A 27,190-nucleotide genomic window follows, 5' to 3' on the forward strand; every position below is an offset into this window, starting at 1 on the left:
AATGTCACCCTCAAACTGAAAAAGGTTCTCCATCCCTGATTATAGCTTAGCCACTACCATCCTGGCTCCTTTAAGCAGATGGGCTTCAAAGACATAGAATAGTCCTACTCAGAGGAGACCCACTGAAATTTATAGACATGACTAGGTTCATTCATTTTAACGGGTCTACTCTGAATAGGCCTTAGCTGAAGATAACCCATTGAGTATGAGGCTATGCAAGACTTTTTCTTTCTTGTCAGAACGATTGTACAAAGCATTGCTCAAAAGTTTTAGAAACTTTTGGGGGATCAAGTGTCCTACAGGGCAAAACAGAAAGTCAAAGATCAGGACATATGTAAAAGATGTACTCAGGCAAAAAAGAATGTCATGATGCTTTTGTTATCATTGAATATATCATGGATTTTTTTTTAAAAAAAAGAAGTTAAGCTTTTTTCCCTTTGACCTGCTTTAAGCAGATTAGTCAAACTAAGTGGTTTTTAATTACCTGATATAGGAGCAAAGGCTTAGAGCATAATCTGTCATCAAGAGAGAATGAGCGAGAGCAGCAATTAGTCTGATTGTACCAATAGAATTGATGCAAAATGCTGTTTGCCTTATGCAACAGCCCATTTCCTTTTTCAGGTAGCACAGTGGGTAGAAGATTTGCTTTAATCTTGGACCCATCTCACATGTCACTAATCACATAGGAGCCAATTTTCTGCGGCTAGACTTCCACACTGTATCGGTAGTCATGGAACTGTACAAGCATTACTGGGCCTATAGTTCTCCAGCAAAAATAATAGCTTACCTTTCTGTAACTCAGAGGTACAGCTTCTGCTTTTGATGCAGAAGGCCCCAGGTTCAATTGCTTGCATCTCCAGAAAGGGTTGGGAAAGTGCTCTGCCTGCCCGTTAGTGTAGACACCATTGAGCTAGATGGACCAAAGGTCTGACTTAACATAAGGCAACTTCATGTGCTCACATGGCCTCTTATTTAAGCATGAAAGACAGGTGAGCAGACGCTCTTTTAATTTTCTAATGAGTCCATATATTTGCTTTAAAAATATTTTTGAGTTCATGTATTTGCTATGTGCCCTCCTTTAGAGAAGACTGCCCTCTGCTTGAAGGGATGCTCTATTTGATTGGTTGTCTGGTCCAATTCTGGTTTAGAGAACCATAGGAAGAGAGAACAGGAGGCCTGAAGTTGCCCATCAACAGTGAGCACCTGGACAGCAGGCTGAGAAGGCACATAAGCCACCTGGTCACGCTCTTCCCCACTATGATGAGATGTAATGTGTTTCTATTTAAATTACAGTTATTATTTCTAAATTTGCATTTATACAGATATATTAGGCCCATTATATGCAAATCTGTGTCCTCTTCTTTTGGCGGAAGTGATCACCTAGTCTCATGCCATGCGTGTTAACCAAAGTGGGATTCTAGTGTTCCCCTTTAGGAATTTCATAAGTATCTTTGTTTGTTTGTAGAGTGACACTGCCACTCTAATTGCTGAGTACATGCACTGCAGCCAGACAGAGGTGTCATATGGAGTCAAGAGAGGTGACACAGGCCGGAGGTTCAAAAGAATAAATGATCTCATCTAGGTCCACAGCCTTGGTCTCAAAGGAGTAGCTGTCAGTGTAGTAGCAGCTGGCCAGAATACACAGCCCAATTAGTGAGCCAGTTTGGGCCAAGATTCTGTCATTTTTATTCCATGGCATAAGATCAGATGGAACTGATGGTGTACATGCTTTAAGGAATAATTGGGCTTGCTTTCAAATATGGTCTTAGTACAGGTTTTAAACATTTATATTTTATTCATTTTGATACAACAGTGTCAATAATAATAATAATAATAATAAAACAAAATGGTCCTGTGAGTCATATCCATCACTAATCCGTTTCCAAACTTCCTTTGTTTTCTTTCACATTTGACACTTTCAGCCTTCCATAAACATTACAGGATCTAGTTGTGAGCTGTTATGTACAGGCTTGGTTCACACGACATGCTAAGCCAAACCTGGGCTTAGCAAGACTGTGTGAATGTGTAGGCTTCTGGGAAAAGACTTGCAACTGCTTTGCTCCTCCCTAGTTCTTTTTGCTGACATGGCAAACTAAACAGTAGCCTAGGTTTGTTCTTAGCTATAGCTCAAGAACCAAAGCACAGCCATCCTTCAAAATCTGCATTATTTGAATTTTGCAATGCAGTCCTCCAACCAATGTTTACAAAAGTGCATATGTTAAGGGAAAGTATGCATAGCAATGAATATATTAGTGAAAATCACATAAACCTGCATTATATTAGGAAACACTGCTTGCAAAAATGTGTGTGCTAGTCAAAACTGCATACAAACACGTGTTTATTAGGAGAAATATGTGCTAAAATGCTGCAGAATTTTCATAAGGATTTAATTTTCATAAGGATTTTCATAATCCTTAATTTAATTTTCATAAGGATTTTTTTAAAATTGCAAATTGCTGCAGAAATGTAGAGAACTGAATTTAAAATTGGAAAGATGAGAAAGTGAGAGAACCCAAACTGACAGATCCTTTGATCCCTAGTGAAGAGAGAGCTCAACCGTGAGTCCCGGTTTGAATGACATTTATTTATTCTATTTCTATGCCGCCTTTTGGCCAAAGGCCCTCAAGGCGGCTCACAGAATAATAAAATAAACACACATACAAAATACACATCAGAAAAGAATACAGTGCACAAAAATTCAAACAACAAAACGTTAACATTGTTTAAAAAACAAGGTTCTTTACAGGCCTGGAAATAATCTGTCCTTAAAATGTAGCACTGCCACTCCAAGACATGCTACCCAAATCTTAGAATCATAGGACCGTGGAATTAGAAGGGGCCCATAAGGCCATCGAGTCCAACCCCCTGCTCAATGCAGGAATCCAACTTAAAGCATAGCTGACAGATGGCTGTCCAGCTGCCTCTTGAAGGCCTCCAGTGTTGGAGAGCCCATCACCTCCCTAGGTAACTGATTCCACTGTTGTGCTGCTCTAACAGTTAGGAAGTGTTTCCTGATGATCAGACAAAATCTGGCTAAGTGCAGCATGGCATGGCAGCAAAAACAACTACACCCATGCTTGGCTTAGCATGTCGTGTGCGCCAACTCACAGTCAGCCAGACACTGCCCATTCTTGCCTTCCAACATGCAACAAAAACAAAAAAGACCAAATGACTGCAAAAACGGCCTTCTCGTCAAAATTTCTAATACCAAAGGGTTTTAGAAACTCGTGGGAGTTTTGGGGTGAGGGGTGCAGAGATGGTGCTAGCACACCGTTGTAGTTTTTAGTCAATGCAGGGCAATTCCCCCCCCCCAAAAGGGAGCAGGGTGAACAAAGGCAGATGAACTTCCTTGTCCTATGCCCTGTTGGGACCAAAGGATTGCAGCCTTAAAATACTTACCTTTGGCTGGATCACAGCCATTCCCAGATTATATATCCCCATAGATCCATATTAAAAATACATCTTCAAATGGTTTTGATATATAAATAGCATCCTGACAAATACATTTTAAAAAGTTTGCATTGATTTTTTTAAAAATGATGTATCTTACAATGACTTCCAGAATTGGTTTTGGCAATTGCATACTGACAAGGAATTCATACACCCCCAGACAAAAAGGCGCATATTGGGATGCTGGTTGTGTATCCTGAGAAAGTGTACAATTCATATATTAAAAGGTCACTTCATTAGAGGCCTGGATGGCATCCCTTCCGGTAACTGCTAATGCCTGGAGTGGGTATGTTGCCATTCAATCCCGATATGAGAGCAGCAATACAGGAATCCAAAAACAGAGAGTGTTGCCCAGGGCCAGCCTGTGAATACAGAGGAGAGAGAGAGAGAGAGAGAGAGAGAGAGAGAGAGAGAGAGAGAGAGATTAGCTAGACACTTGGGGTTGTAGTCAGTGTAGTGCTAAGTAAATCATTCCATCAGTGCAAAGATTTCTGCTTGTACAATGGAACATTTCCCCCCTCTCCTTCTCCCTTGTGCCCCCTCAATCTGTTCTGGATGTTCCCCCAACCCTCTGGTGCAGATTTAGGGACAGTGCAGGGCATGCATGGGAGGAGGAGAGGGGAGGAAAGTCACATTGCACTAGTGGTAATTCTTGTGCTTGCACATTTATTGAGTTGAATATCACCCAGAGTACTAAAATTCATGAATGCTTGGAGCAAAAGGCAGAGCTAGTCAACTTAACTCTGGGTAACATAAATTATGGGATCAAAGTGGGATTTTTGCATAATTTGATCCTGAACCAGTATTTTGTCTTCCCTACAAAATGACACCAAGCCATAAAACTCTACAAGCTGCTAATCATCAAAGAGAAAAGGAAACCCCTATCTGAAGAAGCTAAAACAGGAATCCCATCTCCTTCACTCCACTTACCTCAGGTTGAATCCAACATTGTGCAGGCGGAATGACTTCTGTAAGTGCAATGGAACTTCCCCTTAGGGATGTCAGAGAACTCAGACGGAAATGGAAATTGTGATGTTCGCTTATACATCCCAGGTTGGGAATGGAAATCAATCGAGTGAACAAAATAAATGTTTATTGATTTTTTTCAGTCCACACAGAATACGTAATTGTTGATAGTTTCCCTCACAAAACTTCATAGAATCATAGAATCGTAGAGTTGGAGGAGGTCTATAAGTCCATTGAGTCCAACCCCTTGCTCAATGCAGGAATCCAAATTAAAGCATACCTGTCCAGTTGCTTCTTGAATGCCTCCAGTGTTGGAGAGCTCACCATCTCCGTAGGTAATTGGTTCCATTGTCGTACCACTCTAACAGTTAGGAAGTTTTTCCTGATGTTCAGCCAAAATCTGGCTTCCTGCAACTTGAGCCTGTTATTCCATGTCCTGCACCCTGGGATGATTGAAAGAGATCTTGGCCCTCCGTTTGGCATCCTTTAAGTACTTGAAGAGTGCTATCATATCTTCCCTCAGTCTTCTCTTCTCAAGGCTAAATATGCCCAGTTCTTTCAGTCGCTGCTCATAGGGTTTTGTTTCCACTCCTCTGATCATCCTTGTTGCCCTCCTCTGAACCTGTTCCAGTTTATCTGCATCCTTCTTAAAGTGTGATGTCCAGAACTAGATGCAGTACTCAAGATGAGGCCTAACCACTGTCGAAACAGTTAGGTTAGCCTAACTATTAGAGCAGTATGACAATGGGACCATTTACCTAGGAAGGTGGTGGTCTCTCCAACAGTGGAGGCATTGAAGAGGCAGCTGGACAGCCATCTATCAGGTATGTTTTAACTTGGATTCCTGTATTGAGCAGGTGGTTGAACTTGATGGCCTTATAGGCCCCTTCCAACTCAACTATCCTATGATTCTAGTCATGTCCATTAACTTAATGGGTCTACTCTAAGTAGGCCTAGCATTAAATACCATCCTATGCACTTAGTTATGTAATTAATTATGTAAAATTCCACCAGAGTGGACAGTGAGAATAATAACATGGTTTCTGTTGGAAGCAGAACTGCAGTGGATTGGAAATTATTGCCTTCTTACAGCCCCACTTCCCCTCCCTCTCCTCCCCCTGTGTGCCCCCAGAGTACATTTGGGGATATATGGGGGAAGGAGAAGTTCCACTGCACTCACGGAAGCCATTGCAACAACAGATTACACAGTTGCTATGAAATCCAGTGAATCTACTGGGAGGAAGGGCAGGATCTAAATTTAAGAAACAAACAAACAAAAAAAATAAATTCCAGGGGGAGGTATTTGTTGGAAGAGTACTTGTTTCCACCTAAGTTCCTCATTGAGGCTGTTTGTTTTCCCTCCAGGTATCTCCTTGAAAATTCTACTTTTCAAAAAAATATTTTAATATTCACTGCAGCTTAGGGGAAAAACGGCAAATGCTTGATCTAAGAGGGCTGTGAGTCAATGGGAAACATATTTTTGCAAGCAGAAGCTTCCAGGTTCAAACTCTGGCAACACCTGCATAAACCTCTGAAAGAGGCTCGCAGTGAGATACCTAGAGAGTATTTCCAGTAGTGGTCCCATTTGTAAAATTCTCTCCCCCGGAAGGCCCACCTGACACCGACAGTATCATCTTTTCAGTGCCAGGTTAAAATATTCCTCTGTTCCCAGTCACTTGTTGGGATGTGATGGGCCATTATTATCACTATTGGCTTTGTGAAACTGGTTATTCCTGAAGTTATTCTGTTGGGGTGGAATGGTTTTATTATATTATGGTTTCTGCTTGTACTGTTTGTTTTTTTACTGTTGTTCTGTTTTTAAATTTTGTATCTGCTATTGCTGTAAGTTGGCCTGAGCCTTCTTTTAGAAAAAGGTGTTTAAGACATTTAATAAGCTAAACAAAACCTGTTTGACTACTAAGACCATCCCCAGAGGCCCTTCTCCTTTTCAGAAGCGGATGGAGAGGGGCTGATGATCAGAGACAGATCCTCCTCTGTTGTGGCACCCCAGCAATAAAATGCTATTCCTTGCACGGGTCCAAGTCTGCTTGGCCTTTCAGTGGCAAGCCATTTAAGATCACTCTTTTACATTTTGAATTTGTGTCTGTTTTATGCTTTCATGGTTGTTTTAATTTCTGCTGTTTTCATTTTTATTACGTTTTGTTAAACTTCTTGTTAAAACATGTGTCCTAGCTCTTGTCCCAAAACACAACAGCAGCTCTTACTTGTAAGTAGGTGAGAGAGCTTTATACAAGTGAGCAATGGTACAAATTCTGCAGCAGGTACAGGATACAGGGGACCCAATACAAGAGTCCGAGAGCGGAACCAGATGTTCAAGACTAGACAGAAGCAACGAAGATGTCCTGACAAGTGTGGTGAGCTTACTCACAAGATTTCCTCCCCTTGCGGGAATGGTGTGCTTGCAGGACGCTTCCCTGGGGAGGGTGGGTCTGTTCCCATCAACGAAGATGGTGACAGGTTCTAGCAATGGGATGGTGTCCTGTTTCTCTGGCTCCAGCTAAACCTCCATCTCCTGTTCCGCCATCCCCCGAATGATCAAGTCCCCCCCACTTCCTAATGAGACTCTCCATCTCACGGAAGGAGTGGATGGAGGAGCCATCAAGTCTGCCTCTCCATCCCTAACAGCTAGAGTCAAAGGGGCAGAACTCCCACCCTCCATCCTGGGTTGCCAAGACTGTCCCCCCATCCTCTGTTCCCTCCTCTTCCTCTTTGTGTGTCTGAGACTGCCACCCCAGGCCAGACCCTGTTGGAACTGCAGGGGTCATGATAACATGTAAACTCCTTGGATAGTTCTTTGGACTCAAAAAGCAGGGTATTAAATGCTTGGAGATAAAAATTCCACTTAAAATAATCTCAGGCAGCAGGCCAAAGAAAGCTACCCGCATGAGATTGATGCCATTCAGAGTACACGAGTGGTGCCCTACAGATATTGCTGGATTCCAACTCCCATCATCCCTGATCATTGGCCACCTTGATTGGTGGTGTCGTCCAACAACATCTGGAAGACATCATATTGGCTACCCCTGGAGTAGACACTACTGGGCTTGATGAACTGATAGTCAGACTTGGTATGAGACAGTTTCATTTGTTCACCTGTTTTCTCCAGACATCCCAAATGAATAACCCATTATATAAGTAACTATTTTTCTCCCATGGCATGTGGTGTAGGGATTCACTTTCACTGCTTGAACATGTTGGCAGCAGGACAGGACAGCAACAAAAAAAAAGCCAGAATGGAGTGTTTTGTGGCTTCCAAAGTAGGGAAAGTGGAGAAGGGCTGTGGTCCAATGGTAGAGCATCTGATTTGCATGCAGAAGGTCCAAGGTTCAATCCTGGCAACTCTAGGTAGGTCTGAGAGTTTCCAGCCTGAAACCCTAGAGAGGTGCTGCCAGTCAGGGTAGACAATACTGAGCTGGATGGACCAGTGGTCTGACTCTGTATATTAGTTTCCTATCCTCCTAAAATGCCCCAGAGCCTAAATGTTTTATTAAAAATGAACCACTAGATATATATTTTTTGAAAGCTACCTGCCAACTGCAGCAAGTGATCTGGAGATCTCTTCAGTGTTGCCTCAGTGGCCCACTGTGTAAAAAATAAAAAAAATAAAAATCAAAGGTTACATTAAAGTGCAACCATCTTCCATGCCACACCATTCAGTGCACAAGACACCTGTGGAAGTCCCACAAATTGATGGGCTGGTTCCCAGCTTGGAATAATCACCTGCTGGATGTTAACTATCTTTGGGGTATGTTCATCTCTGGATGACTACAACATTAAGTGGTGACCTGCAATGAGCCAGAGAGGCAAAACCCACCAGCGCAGCCACTTGGATTAGGGTGCTAGAGCAGATCTCATGGTGCTAGACAGCATCCCAGCAGATCCTTTTCTTGGGCCTTTAGGCCTATTTATGTAATTGAACTGATACAAGCTCCGCCCATCAGCACTGCAGTTTCATAACCTGCATTCGTTTCAAGCTCTCTCTTTTATCTCCCTTTCTCTGAAAGGAAAAAAAAAAAAAGGTTAAACGCAGAGTGACTTTAAAAGAAAAGATGGTTTTCTCTTTGGTCTTGGCAAAACACTAATGCTTTGGAAGGAAGTTAAGCAAACTCAGGTGTCCTTTCATTTAAACAGTCTCTGGAGGTGGCATCAGGGTGAGAGGAAAAGAAAGGATGAACAAAGAACAGCGCTCTCAAGCAACAGTAAAAGAAATTTCTCTTACAATATTTCCATTTAGACTCGATATGAAATGCATCATTACAGATTTGCAAGGACTAAATGTTTTAAGTAAGGCCAAAGCACCCTTGAAATGACTGCTGTAAATGAATGCTTCGTGTATTCTTAAGATTTGATTATAGAGAAGGGTACAGGATGACATGCAGGTCATCACAGAGGCATTTAATTCTATGGTGACATCATTTGAGTCTGACTGTTACATTCCCTTCTCACCATATTCTAGTTTCTTCTTGTTCCTATCTGGATTTCTACAAACAATAGCTGGTATAGCACAGTGGGGAGGAGAGCCTGGCTGGGAGTCCAGAGTCTGTGAGTTCAAATCCCTGCTCGTGTCTCCTGGGTGTCAAAGACCAGCTAAAGATCACCCCCACAGTGAGTGCCCACCTGTGCAGCCGTGGGCAAGCTGCATAGTCCCAAGGAACCCAGTTGCCCCCCAGCTGGCAGTTGTGGATAAGGAAGGGGCTGGCTTGTGCAGCTGTGGCAAGCTGAGCAGGCCCTAGCCAGCTGGGGAGGACTAGCCTCAGAGGGAGGCAATGGTAAACCCCCTCTGAATACAGCTCAATGAGGACATTGAACTTGTCAAGAATTATCAATACCTCAGCAAAGTCATTAACCAAAATGGAGACAATAGTCAAGAAATTAGAAGAAGGCTAGGACTGGGGAGGGCAGCTATGAGAGAACTAGAAAAGGTCCTCAAATGCAAAGACGTATCACTGAACACTAAAGTCAGGATCATTCAGACCATGGTATTTCCGATCTCTATGTATGGATGTGAAAGTTGGACAGTGAAAAAAGTGGATAAGAGAAAAATCAACTCATTTGAAATGTGGTGTTGGAGGAGAGCTTTGTGGATACCATGGACTGCAAAAAAGACAAATTGGGTCATGGAACAAATTAAACCAGAACTATCACTAGAAGCTAAAATGATGAAACTGAGGTTATCATACTTTGGACACATCATGAGAAGACATGATTCATTAGAAAAGACAATAACGCTGGCAAAAACAGAAGGGAGTAGAAAAAGAGGAAGGCCAAACAAGAGATGGATTGATTCCATAAAGGAAGCCACAGACCTGAACTTACAAGATCTGAACAGGATCGTTCATGACAGATGCTGTTGGAGGTCACTGATTCATAGGGTCGCCATAAGTTGTAATCGATTTGTAACAACAACAACAAAGTCGTAGTCAACTTGGAGGCACACAACAACAACAAAGGGTAGCCGTAAGTCGGGATCGACTTGAAGGCAGTCCATCCATTCTACAAACATTTTAATTTGCAAAAATAAAACAAACAAGCAAGCAAACAAAGAAGAAGTTAAGAAAAAGTGTGAGGAGCATAAGATTTTTTTTTTTAGTGTGATGTTAGCGGCCTTGTATGTCTCAGAAATGAGACAGAAAGGGAGGATATAAATATTTTAATTAATGTTGTTGAATAGACAGACATTGGATTGAGCAGCTCGTGTAGCACTGAATGAGTGACTTGGGACTGTGAGGAAAGAATATCAACAATAACCTGAATACCTGTAGATGGTCATCTGAATGGCCAATGTTCATATAGGGATGGACATCTCAGATCTGTGCTTTGTAGGACACGTGGGTGAGAAATATGAGCTTACAGCTTTGGATGGACAGAGGCCGAGCAAATGAGAACCCTTTGAATTTCTAACTGGAATTAGCTGAAACTGGAGGCACAGTCTTGGGTGGAGCACTAGTAGCTCTCTGGGTGATCTGCTGCCTGCCGAGGGATTCCTGTTTCTCCCACTATGCTAATATATTACAAAATAGCATAAATTCTCTCATCTGAAGGAAACTAACCCTAGGAATGCTGCTTCTGGGAATTCTCACTGTTGACGGAAGTGGGGAATGCAAAATGAGAGCAAAGAAAGCATCTATGATTATTGCTGCTCACAGCAAAACTAACAAGAATTAACTGCAACACTGATTCAGTACGGTTCCTGTTTCCTGATTTCCCCAGGAAATCATAAACTGGATTCTTGATTCTGCTTTAGGGTCACAGCATTTGTATTATAGGTGAAAAGGAATGGCATTATTATTAATAATACCCATTTATGATATATGATATAATTTATCATTATTTACATGTATTAGTTGCTTCATACAAAAAGTGTCTCAAAGTAACTTGAAAAACTAAAACACACAACATAAAAGCAAATTAAAACCAGAAACATTTAAAACAATGAATAAAAAACACATAAAAAGCTCATCTAGCAGCATATTAATAAAGACAAGTCCCACCCCACTAAAAATGAGCATCTCCATAGGAGGCTTACCTGCTAAACGCCTGAGAGAACACAAAGGTCTTAGCTTGGTACCTAAAGACTGACAAGTGTGGCACCAGTTGCTTCTCCCTGGGGAGAGCATTCCACAGACAGGGGGCCACTATTGAAAAGGCCTGGTCTCAAGTGGCTATCCTCCACACCTCCCACATGCAGAGAAAGGCCTCTGATGAAGACTGCAGGGTCTGGGCTGGTTCATATGGGGAGAAGTAGTCTTTAAGGTCTTGTAGGGCTTTAAAAGTCAAAATCAGCACATTGAATTGAGCCAAGAAACTAATTGGTAGCCAGTGCAGTCAGGCCAGAATTGGTGTCATATGTTCAGACCTTCCGGTCACGCCCAACAATCTGGCTGCTGAATTCTGCACTAGCTATAGTTTCCGAACTGTATCCAGAGATAGCCCAGTGTATACCACATTGCAGTAATCTAACCTGGAGGTTACCAGAGCATTGACAACTGAAGCTAGGTTATCCCTATCCAGATAGGGTTGCAGCTTGTGCCTCCAGCAACAAAACGGATCCAGAAGTATCTTTTAACAAGCCTTTTAAGTAGATATCTTATTCCAGTCTGCATCTGTATTGTAATTGTTTTTAAGATGTTTTTTAAAGATGTTTTTGTTTAAAATATTTTTGAAGATGTTTTTCCTGTTTTATGACTTGTTATTTGCTGCCCTGGGCCCCCATTGGGAGGAATGGCAGGATATAAATTGAATAATAAAATAAAATAAAGAGCCCCCAAGCTGTGACAAGTATGTGGAATTGCAAGCAGGCAAGGGAGAGGGCTGGCAGAGGAGGGATGGAGCAATCTGTCTCTCCTCTGCACTCCGCATAGCAACCAAGTGGGCTGCCAGAGAAGGGACGCTTCTTTCTCCATGCCCAGCACAGAAATGCAGAGGCCTTTCTATCCCTCATCTGCTAACTCCTAGTAGGCTAGTAAAATACTGTGCAGGCTAGTCACTTTTATGGGCCTATATAAACAGCCGAGGTTGCTTATTTTCTTTGGCAGGGCTTCTCTGTCTTTAACAGCTGCATGGCAAACAGATATTCAGTAGGTGAAATGTTCCCCATCATTGCACCCATAGGTCAGGATAAGTTTTACTTGCTCAAATATGATAGGCTCACAGTTCTTAAAGACACAAAAGCCCTGTCAGGTGTGCGTGCATCTGTGTGTGTGTGTATAATGTTGACAACCCCAATCCTTCTCATTAACTAAGACTGCAACATTAATTGATAGCATTAAAAGTTTTGTGCCTGATTAAAATATGTAGCCTGATTTAATTGGACATCATCACCAATCCCCTTGGGTCTCAGCTATAGAGTCAAAAGGTGGAACAAACCCCCTGCCCCAATTATGGAACTGCCCCATAGAGCAGGGATGGGAAATAAATTCAATTCAGTTTGCATTTAAAAGTGAACCTACGTAACTTGCACTTTCTGAAACAATACGCAAACTGAAACATGGCCGCTTAGAGGTTTTTAACAATCAAGCGTTATATAAATTTTAATAAATAAATAAATAAAATCCTTCAAAATTCACACTTCTTTGCATTTTGCAGTTCTCCAGGCAAGTAGCATGTATATACTAGAGGAAAGTGTGCATAAACATGCATATACAAGTGAAGATAACATACAAATTATGTGTTTTATCTGAGAAAATTGCTTTGCGAAATGTGTATATTGGGCAAAATTGCATATAAATGTGTGTACTGGGAGAAATTTGCACAAATGCTGACGGATTTTCATGAGGACTTAAAAAAACCCCACAAACTGGTGTGGGAAGTGGAGAACCAGACTTAAGACTGGAAAAAGGAGAAACTGAGAGAAACCCAAACTGACAGATTCAACCCCCCCCCCCACCGCCACCACAAAGGTGCATTTGGCATCTTCACTGCATAGCTTTCATTGTGGGCTAAAGATGCACATTGCTAGCACCCCACTAGCAATGGCAGGTAATGTATTTTGTTCTGTAAGACCCACCTCTTTGGCTCAGTCTCTACTGTTCTGTTTTGGAAGGATGGTCTTTTTTTTCTTCACTTCATTTTTTAAAAACAATTGCAACTGTTTTGCTTCTTTTTATAATTGTATATTATATTGTTGTAACCCGTCCCTGGGACCTTATTGTAAAAGGTGGGTAAGCAAAGATTTAATAATTAATAAATAAATAAATTAAATCCCGTTACGTATTTTTATAAACAAAGAAACTACATAATATCCCCAACCTACTGTAAATGTTTACCCCTCACAGCTCACAACTGGTCGCCAGTTAGCATCTGGGTCCAATTAAGAACATATCAAGAGCCTGCTGGATCAAGCCAATGGTCCATCTAGTCCAGCATCCTGTTCTCACAGTGGCCAACCAGGTGCCTATGGGAAGTCCACAAGCAGAAGCCGAGTGCAACAGCACCTGCGGATTCCAGCAGCTGGTATTCAGAAGCATACTGCCTCCAACAGTGGAGCTAGAACATAACCATCATGAACATGGACCACCTGTAACAGCTGCACAGAGGCCGTGTGGATCCTCAGCTTCTCGCTGCTGTCGGTGTGCAGAGAAGGGAAGCAAGCCATAACATTGCAGAGGCGGTGGTGAACCAGCAACAGTGCCTCCCTTCCTGTGGTGGTTGCGGTGGGGTCATGGTGAACACCCAAAAGAGCCACAGCGGCTCTCGGTAAAGTGGCACTGGCGGCGGTCCCCGGGCCTGGCAGCCATTTAATCTCATCCAGGACCCATTTGTCTAGGACTAGTGCCCAGGCGGCAGGGTGGGATGAGGAGTCAACCTGGGTGGTTGCGGTTGGAGGCTGGTCGGTGCAGAAGACGACTGGAAAAGGCGGTGCATTGGGGTGACTGGAATGTGATCGTGCACACCACTTCGTGGATGGAGAAACTGAGACATCTGACCATGGAAGCTCAGGGAACAGATTGTTTTTGGACGCTGTTTTCCCTGATCACATTAACTCTGTCGATGGGTGCTATATCCCCATCACCTGCCTGGTTTATCAGAGCTCAGAGTATCAGCTGCAAATACATCCTTCCTGAGGCCCATTCAAGGAATTCCAGTGTTTGAATCTTTTGCACTTGGGTCCCTTGAGGCCTCCTCTGGCTTTTATACTGTGTTTATGTATATGGATATTGTTCATGTATTTCACTTTGTAAATTAATTTGATATGTTTTTATTGTACCTTGTGTATTCCATTGTAAACCGCTTTGAGATCTTTCAGATAGTAAGGGGTCTATAAATGGAAATATAAATAAATAATTAAAATAAACATAACAGCCATTAATAGCCTTATCCTCCATGGATTTGTCTAGTCCTCTTTTAAAGCCATCACTGCCTCCTGGAGGACCGAATTTTATAGTTTAATTCAAATTTGTTATGTTAGTGATAAAGCCCTAAACGCCCCAAATATGTGAAATACCCTCTCCATCCCTACCAATCTTTTCCGCAGAGGGGCTCTCCTGGTAGTTCCACCAGAAGTGCAGGGAATGGCAGCCCAGGAGAGGGTTTCTCTGTGGCAGTCCCTAAATTGTGGGGCTCCCTCCCCACAGAGGTGCTCTCCCTTAACCATATGCTGAAGATACACCTCTTTACCCTGGCCTTTGACAGCTAAGATATTTTGTTTTGTGGGACCCACCTCTGTTGTTGAATTCATGCAGTTCGGTTCCATTTGAAATGATTTTACTTGTTTTATTGTGGTAATGGCTTTATTTGTTTTTATAATTGTTTTATAATTGCTGGGACTCACCCTCGGACTTTGGGGCGAAGGGCAGGCAAGAAATCTTATTTTTAAATAAATAAATACTTTTGATGGTGAACATGTAGCTGTTGTGGTGTTGGTTGACCAGCAGCCAGGTGTGGTGCCAACGAGAGCTGAAGTTCTCCAACAGTCATGGGCGGGGCTCAAGTTTCGTAGTGGCAGTAGCACAGCGTCTTTCTTTGTTCTAAAGTTGTTTTGCTGTTGCTGCTGCTCTGCAAGTGTCAACAGCAGCAACTTGGACTGACAGCCTGCCTACCATTTAGCAGCCTTCACAATGGGAACATAGAACATAGGAAGCTGTCTTCTACTGAATCAGACCACTGGTTGATCTAGTTCAGTATTGTCTACACTGACTGGCAGCAGCTCTCTAGGATTTCAGACAGGGAACATTCCTAACCCTACGCCTCCATTGCGTCTGCCAAGTCTCGTCCAGCGGAACTGTTTTGAGTGGTCAGGGGCCTCTTAAATTCTGACCCCTGTGAATATGATAGTGACCATGCAACAGTCCGCTGTGATGAATTCGCACGACATTTTGCAGATAAAGTCACTCAGATTCGCTCTGACTTAGACACCAACGTTAATACAGTCTCTGTGGATGTAACTTTGGCCTCTACTTGCTCAATTAGAATGGATTCTTTTCAGCTTCTTCAATCCGAGGATGTGGATAAACTCCTTGGAGAGGCGCATCCTACCACCTGCATATTAGATCCTTGCCCCTCCTGGCTTATAAAAAATGCCCGAGGAGGACTAATTGAATGGGTCAGGGAAGTGATTAATGCCTCCTTACTTCAGGGCAGAATACCGTCCTGCTTAAAGGAGGCAGTAATAAGACCCTTATTGAAAAAATCCTCCCTGGACCCCTCATTATTAGGTAATTATCGCCCAGTTTCTAATATACCTTTTTTGGGCAAGATAATAGAGCGGGTGGTGGCGACCCAACTCCAGAGATTTTTGGATGACACGGATTATCTAGATCCCTTTCAATCTGGTTTCAGGCCCGGCTATGGGACTGAGACGGCTTTGGTCGCCTTGGTGGATGACCTACGCAGGGAAATGGACAGGGGGAGTGTGTCCCTGTTAATTTTGCTGGACCTCTCAGCTGCTTTTGATACCATCGACCATGGTATCCTTTTGGGTCGCCTAGCTGGGATGGGACTTGGAGGCATGGTTTTAAGGTGGCTCCGGTCCTTCCTAGAGGAACGAACCCAGAAGGTGATTATGGGGGATGTCTGTTCGACCCCTTGGCCTTTGACCTATGGAGTCCCCCAGGGCTCTGTTCTGTCCCCCTTGTTATTTAATATATATATATATGAAGCCGCTGGGAGAGGTTATCCGTAGTTTTGGGGTTCGAAATCACCAATATGCGGATGACACCCAACTCTACTTTTCTTTTCCATCTAACGAAACTAAGGAAGCCGTCAAGGTTCTGAACCGTTGCCTGGTATCAGTGATGGATTGGATGGGAGTGAACAAGCTGAAATTAAATCCTGACAAGACAGAGGTACTCCTTGTTAGTCAAAGGGCGGATCAGGGAATAGGGATCCAACTTGTGCTGGACGGGGTTACACTCCCCCTGAAATCACAGGTTCGCCGTTTGGGAGTTCTCCTGGACTCGGCCTTGAACCTGGAGGCACAGGTCTCGGCTGTGGCAAGGAGTGCCTTTGCTCAACTAAGATTGGTACGCCAACTGCGCCCGTTCCTTGACCTGTCAGACTTGACTATGGTGACACATGCCTTAGTTACATCCCGATTGGACTACTGTAATGCGCTCTACGTAGGGCTGCCCTTGAAGACTGCTCGGAAACTTAAACTGGTACAAAGAGCTGCAGCCAGGATGTTAACTGGAGCTGGGCTCAGAGAACATACAACCCTGCTGTTGTACCAGCTCCACTGGCTTCCAATCTGTTTCCGAGCACAATTCAAAGTACTGGTTTTAACCTATAAAGCCCTATACAGCTTAGGTCCAGGCTATCTGTTAGATCATGTCTCCCTCTATGACCCTGTCCGAGCTTTGAGATCATCTGGTGAGGCCCTGCTCAATATTCCATCTTTCTCACAAGCTTGCTTTGTAAAAACACAGAATAGGGCCTTTTCAGTGGCTGCCCCTAGATTGTGGAATTCCCTCCCTAGCAAGGTTCGACTGGCTGCCTCACTTTCATCCTTTCGTGCCCAGGTTAAGACTATTTTATTCAGACGGGCTTTTAACTAATATTGTCTTTTTTAACTTTTACTGATTTAATCTATTTTTAATTGTTTTAAACTGTATATTGCTTGTTTTTAATTGATTATGCTTTTTATTTGTAAGCCGCCCTGAGTTCCTTGGAAAAAGGGTGGGGTATAAATATTTTAAATAAAAAATAAATAAAATAAATAAATACGTGGAGATCCCAGGGATTGAACCTGGGACCTCCTGCATGCAAAGCAGATAGTCAACCACCGAGCTACAGCCCTTCCCCATAGGATCCGCATAGGTTCTTTATCCTAGTTTGTATCTGTATTGGATTTGAAATAGTTTTTACACATCATCATCAAAATCATTCACCTGCCCTTCATGCTCTGGGTAGGGCACAACAACTGAAAATACAACATTAAAAACAAATTATAATCATAAAAGTTTATTATTTTTATATTTTAATTGTTTGTGATGTTGCTGTCCTTACTGTGAAATCGCTTTGAGATACTTTGTAGGAAGTGATTCATAAATGGAAACACAAAAATAAAAAATAAAATAAATAACAATTGGACTTAGGGTTGTTCCGCATCATATCATCCACCACAGAAACTGGCAGGGAACATCACAGATTACTAATCAAAATGGCCCTCTTTTTCTAGGAGGTAAGAAAAAAGAAAAATCTCAGAAATTTTCCCAGAAGAACATCCTGAGAAATTTTGGCTCAGCTCTAGTGAGTAGAGATCTTAGCCATGGTGCAGTTGACTGTGGAAATGCAGGCGCCACCATTGCTGCAGAGGCGAGTCCCAGCTCTCATTAGGATGCCATGGGCAATGGGCAAAGCATTAGTGGCATTCTAATGAGAGCTTTGAATTTCCCTGCACTGCGGCATCTCCAGAGCAAATCTGAGCAAGTGTATGCAGCTTTGATCATTTTTAAAAGAACTGGTTGCGTATTAGAAATCCTCGGGCTATTCCATAATAGCCAGGAGAAAAATAAAGCTGTGCTCCTTTGGACATACCAAGCTCAACAGTATGAATGCTCTGAAAGAGCTGTAGGTCAGTGGTAGAGCATCTGCTTTGCATGCAGAAGGTCAATCCCCGGCATCTCCAACAGGGCTGGGAGAGAACCCTGTCTGAAATCCTGGAGAGCCACTGCCAGTCAGTGTGGACAATACTGAGCTAGATAGACAAATAGTCTGACTCAGTATCAGGCAGCTTCCAAAGTCCCTTTGTTTGCTTTTTGGAGATAGGCCATAGCTCAGTGGTACAGAATTGGCTTTGCATGCAGAAGGTCCCAGGTTCAATCTCTGACATCTCCAGGTAGAGCTGGGAAAGAATCTCTGTCTGAAAGCCTAGAGAGCCACTGCCAGTCAGTGTAGGCAAGTCAGAGCTAGACAGACAAACGGTCTGACTCAGCATAAGGTAGCTTCCTGGGTTCAATAGGGATGGGCATTCCATCAACCTGACAAGCCAATATCAATTCAAATTTGTTCTTTGTCCGCTGGCCACTGCCTTTACTGATCTGTTCTTTTCCCTCAGAAAAAATATTTATATTAATATCGATAGTTTGAAAGGACATATCGCTATTTTGAAAGGAAATATTGATAAATGAAAGGAAATATTGATAAATGAAAGGAAATATTGATAAATGAAAGGAAATATTGATAAATGAAAGGAAATATTGATAAAATCATCATGCTTCATATTGTTATTTTAGAGGCAGGTTTTTTCGAAAATAACTAGAGAATTGCTACATAAAAATTCAATCTGCAATGATAGAGAGTAAGCAAATCAATGGAAAATTCGGTACTAAATCCAAATTGGGCAGAATCCTACCACATCCCCCATGTTCAGTAGGACTGCTATGCTATATTGTCCCCCCACCCCAAACACACATAACCCAAAAGGCAGAGTGGTCAAATGGTTTATCCAGCTTTATCCTGTGCAAGCCAAGGGAATACAGAGACGGCTCTAAACATCTCTCCGTGCCTTTCAGCCATTCATTGCACTGCATTGTAGGAACACAGGACTCTGCCTTATACCAGGGCAGACCATTTGTCCGTCTAGCTCAGTATCATCTACTCTGACTGGCAGCAGTTCTTCAGCTTGTTAAAAAATATTGGGTGGCAGGTGATGGGAACACTTGGTTCCTTTCCAAGTGATGCAGCTTTTACTTAGTTTAATTCCTGAATTGAACAGTTAACATTTTAGTTTTATTACTTTGCAGGAGCCTAACCGAATTACTGCGACTTTCAGCTGAGGACACATTTTGAAACTATGTTGGTTCTGGCTTGTTACAGCAATAAGAGCAGGAAAAATAAAACATGAAAAGGAACACTGAGTCGTATGTATTTCAATTTAGTCAATTAATCAATCCATTAATTAAGCAAATGTACACTAACCAACATTTCTTTCATCATGGGGCAGTATGAAAATCTGGGGCAGAAGCCCCACTGAAGTTTTGACTTATAAAGCCCATCTTCCAACTGACTGACAGTATTTCAGGAGTGTGTCTGGTAAAGCTGCAATCCATTTGGAGAGGGTAATGAGGCATGGATGGGCAAAAGGGGTTGTGCACAAAAATATAAAAGGCATAGAAAAGGAAGAGTCTACAACACCAACCAGAGTTAGAAACACTAAGCATCTCTGCAGCCTGCTGTCTGGGAGTGATGGATGGTTCGTTATGGTATGTTGTCACAGCATTTACTCCACCATGCAGAAACCCAAATCTGACTTTGGCATGTTAAGACTTTGGGTTGTATTAAACTAAGTCATTGTGAGAGTTAGACCCATTTAAGTTAATGGACATGACCAACTTAGTTCCATTGATTTCAAGGGGTCTACTCCAAGCATGACTCAGATGGATATAACTCAATAGAATGTCTTCTGTTTTCTGTCATCTTGATATTTAATATCTTAGGAAGAGAGTTTTTTATTTTTTTCTTGCTATTATCTATTTTTTTATTGTGATATATAGCTGGTGTGGGGAACCTTTGGACTTCCAGATGTTGCTGTACTACAACTCTCATCAGCTCCAACACGCATGGCCAAGGATGATGGGAATTGTAGTTCAGTGACATCTGGATAGCCAAAGGTTCACCACATCTGATATATAGGGATGGCATTAAAGTCCATGTTTAAATCATTTGTTCACCATATTTGTTTATTTACTGATGTATCCATTGGATGTTGTGTTCCATTTATTAATGGATGATGGTGACCTTTGACTAAGAACAAGAAAGTCTGTAAAAAAATAAATTAGGAAACACCTTTTCCCCAACCTGATCTTGCTCAGGGTTGGGTAGGGGGAATCCACGCACAAAAGTGAGTGGTCAGGATATGCAAAACTAGCTCATCATCCCAAACTCTTAGGGGCAGGGGATCACATATGAGTTACTCACTACACAAAGTAGGATATTTATTTTAATAATTAGTTAAATTTATGTGCCACTTTTCCTCTAGATGATTTAAATGGTTTCCCCCTTTCCCCATTTTATCCTCACTACATAGATAGGTTAGGCAGAGAGATTGTGATTGGCCCAAGGTCACCCTGTGAACAGTATGGCTGAGTGGGGATTTGAACCTGGTATCCCAGGTCCTAGACCCATCACTCTAACCACTATTACACAGGCTCTTGCATATACCGTATCCATGTGATGCATAGAAGAAGCCCCTTTGCTAATCCCTAAGCACCTATTTTTGCTGCAGATAACAAAAGATGGCATTTGGCTCCCAAGTTGTTTTCTAGTTTTAATCCTCTACACAATGTAGATGGCAACTGTGCATCAAACCATACATGTCATCAAAGGTGTGGCTGCCATTGCCAAAGCTAAAAGCAGCCCAGTAATTGAAAGCAACCATTTCCTGCAGTGAATCAATGTTGCAAAACTTGGAGCAGGATATTCTTTGTGGCAGGCAATAGATCTTCAGCAGAGTGTAAAGCAGCAAGCACTTCAAAAACAGGCTGCATGAAATCCAGCACTCAGCTTGGCCCCAAATCGTTTTTTGTGCTTTGTCAGATCGCTGCACTGCCAGCAGAAGATTTCTTGAAAGAACAATGCCTTGCTGTCATTATTTTCTTTTCCAAGCTTTGAGAGGCACATGCAAATTAATGAAAGAAGGACTGCAGAGCAAGTGAAATGCAGAGTGCAAGGCTCAGGAGTTTCCATTACAATTTCCACAGCTTTTTGAGAAAACTCAGCTTTAAACAGCTGCTTCAGTAATTGATTTACCCAAGAAGATAAGAGCCTAGATCCTAACCAATCTGTGATCAATAATGGCTTTTCTGCAGGCTGAAAAGGACCCCAGGGGGCCTAACAGTAGGTGGCATGTAGCTGACTTGCAGCTCTATTTTCCCCCCTTTTGTATTTGTATTTGCTATAATATCCAATTCAAAATGTAGGTCTAAATCTGACCTCCACTGTCAGCAACACTGATTAACACACAGGAACCTGTTCTTTTTCCAGTGGCCAAAAGAAATCATCAGCTTCATTTGTTTCTGACATTTTTAAACTTAATTTGAGTTTAAACATCACCGAATCAGGGGCCAGGCTGGATGAGATTGCAAAACTGCACAGTCAGCAACCTGCATTGTGTATATGACAGGAAGAGGGACCAATAAAATTTGAATGATGCAGATAGAAAGAAAGTGATATTGTTATTTTGTTTTTTTTAAATACAGCCTTGAGATAAAAAAGGAAGTCAAAACAAAACCAGTCTTAACCAGTGTACTTCCAGAATAGTAGAATGCTGTCGAAACAAAGGTAACTCAAATGTTAAAACAGAAATATGCCAGCTATGTTTCTCAGAAAAGACCTCTCTACATCTAGAGGATGACCAAATGGGGTTTTTAACAGGCACAGAAAGATCTAATACCCTTATCCCAGAGCTTGATCTCTATCTAGGACAAGATCTATCCTTGAAGGGGTGGCTTTTTATGTATGCGGCTGAATTGGAAAAAGTAAAGACCTTCTTAAGTGAATGTAACAAGTTACTAACAATATTAGTGGAACTCCAACAAAAATCATCTACTACTTCACCTACGTTAAAGGGAAGAAAGCTACCTCCTCCCGTTAGTACAGCCACCCTCACACTGGAGAATTACCCCAGGAAGGAACAAACTAAGTCGAAAGCGACTAATCTTAACAGAAGACCCAGACGGAGTACTTTAAATGTAAAAAAAAGTAAAAATATAAAAACGCAAAAGCACCCTAAAGGAAACAAAATGAACTTTAAGAGACTTTTTGATCTCTTAGATAAAGAACAAGCAGAACAGGCAAAGAAAATAAAGATAACAAACCTAAGCAACGTGAAGAGGAAGTACCTTCAATTCAACTTTTACCAAGTAACTGTCTTACTAACACCAGGAAGACTGACTACATTCCACAACAAGACCCGCGGCTTGATGTACTAGAGAAAGAGGAAGAGCAAGTGAAAGTAAAGCAAGATATTAAAGAATCGAAACCTTCCTCATATTGGAATCTGGTTTTAAACTCCTATAAACTGGCGCTTCTGAATTACCCCAAACCTAGAGGAGTTATTCTCCTTGATGAAAGGAAACGACATCTAAATAAAATATTACAAGAAGCCCGATTAATACCTCTAAAACCTCATCAAATTAAACAGGTGGAATATCTATATTACGATGGACAAAAGGCTCGTGCCCTGATTTCTTTTAACTCACGTAATACCGCGGAGTATATTCGGCAAAATAAGACAGCTTCGACATACCAGGGTATAACTGTCACTAGAATCTTTGAAAATCAAGCTCAGCAAGTGAATCTTATGAATGATACTTTTTTTACACAACAAGGGGCAGAAAGACAGTCGATCTGCAGCCCATTGATTAATTTAGAATCACCAGAGATTCCTAAATCAGGCTTCCGAACTCCCTTCTCTACTCCATTATTCGATCCCTACCAACAGAATAAAAAAACCCAAAATGAGGATCATCCTGATTATCCTGACTCTAATGTTCATCTGAAAACTGAGATTACAGGAAAACTTACAAATAAAGACGCCTCAGTTTTAAAATCTCATGAAAGTCCAATTAAAATACTATTGAGAGAAGTGCCACAGCTTATGGATGGAGTTCTTGATGATATAGAAGAGGAACAGTCGTTGCTACTTTCTTTCAGCAATCTACCTCATGCACAGAGATCAGAGATTCTTGCGAGATTTGAAACTTTCAAGTCCTTATTTTAACCTATTCCCCGACAAATGAATTCCCAGCAGAAGCATATTAGCTTCTAGGGGACTGGATAAAGTGGAGGCAGAGAGAACATAGCCAGGAACAAAGCCAGATCCCTGTGCCTGTTCTTAAGAGAGGAGAAGTGTGAGAAGCTGGCTTGGTAGGGAGCTCCTAACAGGAGTCCCTTGCCCCAAGCCAGAACTCCACATAGAGTGCTTTTATTTCAGTACAAGGAGCAATGCCATTAGGCAAGGAAGGTGGCAGCTGCAGATCCCCTCTTGCAACAAAGGCAAAATAAACTTGGCCAGACAAGAAAAAGTTGCTGGCATAACAGTGTTTGCTGACCAAGCTTCTTCCCAGGGGTGCCATTTCCAATTTCATCTTGTAGTGAGCAAAGAGATTGAATCCTAGCCCTTCCCAGGTGTTCAATACTATCAATGCATGAAGGAGCTCCCATGCATGAGTGGGCTAGCTCTGCTCCCTAGATGCCAATATCCGTTAGCCATGTACCCCAACCATTGTATGATTGGTGTCAGTGTGATGGATACCCTATGTATGTATGTTTGTATGCATATAAGGTTCCCTCTATGGTAGTGCAAACCCTGGTTAATCCCTGGTTTTATATTGTAATTATGGTGCAGGATTTGTAAGAACTGCCATGAATTTTTAAAAATCTAAATGACCATCTCCCCAGAAATACCAGCAGCAGAAACTGTGGCCAAGGAGCCAGCGCCGTGCAACATGGCTTGGAGGCCCATTCTACTCTTAGACCCGATTCTGAGCTTTTTCTGATGTCAACTTAATCCCATCACTGTGCTATTTCCAGACTGGAGGTGGATTGTTCCATCCATCACTACATCCCATTGTTCTCCCCTCCCATGCCTGTTTATATGCTATGTCTACAAACATATCAATTTGTAGACCAACTGCATAACTACCAGAAAGTATAGCTGTTCTCTTTGACTTAGGTTGCAATCCTATACATCCTTTCCTGGAAGTAAGCCCCACTGAACACAGTGGGATCTACTTCTGAGTAACTGAGCTGTCAGTTTTAACAACAGTTTGGTTTCATGGTATATTGGAAGCTTGGTTGATAAAAAAGCCCATCCCTTGATTATTTGAATGAGGAATTGGGAACACAGTGACCATAGTGATCAGGTGGTGCACAAATGGCATCAGTAAGCAAACTGTATTTTTGTCAATACTAATATTTTCATTTACCATCTGCTTCTGTGTTTTTGGCCACTGAGAGTTACAGTACCTTGAAGTAATCAGATGCCTGACCAATGCTCTCATATTACTGAATTACAAATGGTACATTGTAATTTCGTTTTGTATGGTATTTTATTTTGAAACACTGAAACTCAAAATCAATTATTGTAAAGTGGCATTGGTTTTATATTGGGAAATGTTTGTAAGAAACATAAAAAACCAAAACATGTTGCTTGCATAAGTATTCAACCCCTACACATTAATATTTGGTAGAGCCACCTTCCGCTGCAATAACAGTTTTAATTCATTGGGGTAGGTATGTACCACCTTTGCACACAGTGTCAGAGGGATTCTGGCCTATTCTTCTTGGCAGATTCACTCCAGGTCATTCAGGTTGGTTGGATGTCACTTTTGGGCCACAATTTTCAAAGACTGCCATAGATTCTCAATGGGATTGAGATCAGGATTTTGACTGGGCCACTGTAGGACATTCACCTTTTTGTTCTTGAGCCACTCCAATGTTGCTTTGGCCTTGTGCTTGGAATCATTGTCCTGCTGAAAAGTGAATTTCCTCCCAGTTTTTTAGTGGACTGAAGCAGATTCTCTTGCAGTATTTCTCAGTATTTTGCTCCATTCATTCTTCCTTCATTTTTAACAAGATGCCCAATCCCTGCTGATGAGAAGCATTCCCACAGCATGATGCTGCCACCACCATTCTTCACTGTAGGGATGGTGTGTCTTGAGGCATGGGCAGTGTTAGGTTTGCACCACACATAGCGCTTTGAGTTTTGGCCAAAAAGCTCTATCTTGGTCTCATCTGACCACAAAACCTTTTCCCACATTGCAGCTAGGGCACTCTCATGCTTTCTGGCAATCTCCAGATGTGCTTTCAGATGGTACTTTTTGAGTAATGGCTTCTTTCTTGCCACCCTCCCGTACAGACCAGTATTATGTACAACTCTTGATATGGTTGACTGGTGCATCATTACTCCACTCCCAGCCACTGAACTCTGTAGCTCCTTCAAAGTGATTGTTGGCCTCTTTGTGGCTTCTCTCACAACTCTCCTTGTTCGAGTGCTGAGTTTTCAGGGACGGCCTTTTCTTGGCAGTGCCTGGGTGGTGTGATGCAACTTCCACTTCCTGTGATCCAGCTGTGCTCACTGGGATATCCAAACACTTGGATATTATGTTGTACCCTTTTCCTAATCTATGCATTTGTATTACATTATCTCTCACTTCTGTAGAATGCTCTTTGGTCTTCATTTTCCTTCAGATCCACATCCTTCAACAGTGGGGTTTTTATCCTGACAATGTAACAGCAACTTTAATGGTTCACAGGTAGAGGCCAATGGTAAGGTAACTGTGTCCTTGATAGGGCAGTTTCATCTGTGTAAACTAGGAGCTTCCACAGCTCAGGGGTTGAATACTTATGCAAGCAACATGTTTAATTTTTTCAGAGCTTGGAAGTAACTAGTCACAAGTAACGAATTACTTGTAATTTATTACTTTTTTCAGTAACGAGTGGGTAACTTCATTATATTTTGCTGGTAATAGAACGAGTAGTAACTTCATTACTTTTGAGGAGCAATTGTAATGTTTCCAGCATTACTTTTGTGCATTACTTGGGGGGGAGCAGGGGAAGTCTTCTGCTCCTCTGATTTGTGAATAAAAATCATGTGCTTCAAATTGGGCTTCTGTGCAGCGTTGTTCTTCCTTCATGCTCTATGGGTGCTTAGGAGGTGGCAAGGGAGGAGGTGGAGAGTGAGACAGGGTGGAGAAAACAATTGTTCAACAATTGACAGGAGTGGAAGGAGAAAAGAGCTGGAGGCAATATATATATACAAAAATATGTGTGTTGGGGTATCATCATTGCTGGGGTTGGGGTGAGGGGATGTGAGATTCTGTTATGCCATTCTGTTAATCTTATGGATAAAAAAAAAATTCTACTACCCTCTGTGTGTGTGTGCTTATTTTTAATGTTGTTTTAGGCTACTTAGATGTGCAGCAGCCAAGGCCAGCACCTTGTAGGCAATTTTTTTAATAAGTAACTAAAATGTAATTGTAGCAATTACTTTTGAGTAAAAGCAAAGTAATCAGTTACTTTCAGAGCAATTGCAATTGCAACGGTAATTACTACTTTTGGGGGGCCATGTAACTGTAACTGTAATTTATTACTTTTTAAAAGTAATCTTCCAAGCTCTGAATTTTTTTATGTTTCTTACAAACATTTCCCAACACCAATGTCACCTTACAATAATTGTTTTTTAAGTTCCAGTGTTTTAAAATAAAATATGCAGAACAAAATTACAATGTACCATTTGTAATTCAGTAATATGAGAGCATTGGTCAGGGGCCTGATTACTTTTGCAAGGCACTGTATATTTTTTAGGTAGTATTCCTGCTATAAAAATTCAGTACAATACCTATTTCCATTTTAAAAGAACCTGGAAACATCTTTTTATCCATTTGGTTTGGGAATAACAGTACATCCAATTATGTCTTGCCTTATTTATAGTGTCATCCCAGGCATGCCATCCATCATCTCTCATAAATTCTAATGACCTTAAGTATAAAATGCTTTGTACCATTTACTGTGTAAATAGAAAATCAATGTAATTTTCCCTGATAATGACAGGATCTCTCTCTTTCTGTAATCAGCACTGTTCATTTGACTGAAGTCCTTCTAATTTAAAGTACGGTCATGCATGAAACTGGATTGTCACAACAGATGTAAAGAATGCTGCGTTTTAGCATTTCATTATTGTGAATCTGAGCTCACAGTGTATCCTTTGTGTTTGAAAGGAGATCCTGAGACAAGGAGGCTTTAAGAATTTTGATTATAATACACTCTAGCAACCAGTAAGTATTAAATAAAAACTGCAACTTGGCCAATTTTA

The 27,190-nt window shown here is 41.7% G+C and overlaps 1 protein-coding gene across 8 annotated transcripts in view; it reads right to left on the reverse strand.

Moving 5' to 3' along the window:
• Window positions 1–2,404: 2,404 nt before the first annotated feature.
• Window positions 2,405–27,190, reverse strand: part of HHAT (hedgehog acyltransferase) — a 283,748-nt gene continuing 258,962 nt past the window's right edge. For 3 of the 8 annotated variants that reach the window (XM_061625296.1, XM_061625291.1, XM_061625292.1), the window contains one exon: window positions 2,408–3,812. In XM_061625296.1, the coding sequence (XP_061481280.1) occupies window positions 3,721–3,812 (92 nt within the window). In that variant the 3' untranslated portion in view covers window positions 2,408–3,720. Of the gene's footprint in view, window positions 3,813–27,190 lie in introns of all 8 variants that reach the window. The other 5 variants (XM_061625299.1, XM_061625294.1, XM_061625297.1 and 2 more) reach the window with 3 other exon arrangements.

The sequence above is a fragment of the Rhineura floridana genome, chromosome 4 (genome assembly GCF_030035675.1).
Source record: "Rhineura floridana isolate rRhiFlo1 chromosome 4, rRhiFlo1.hap2, whole genome shotgun sequence".
NCBI classification, from domain to species: Eukaryota; Metazoa; Chordata; class Lepidosauria; order Squamata; family Rhineuridae; genus Rhineura; species Rhineura floridana.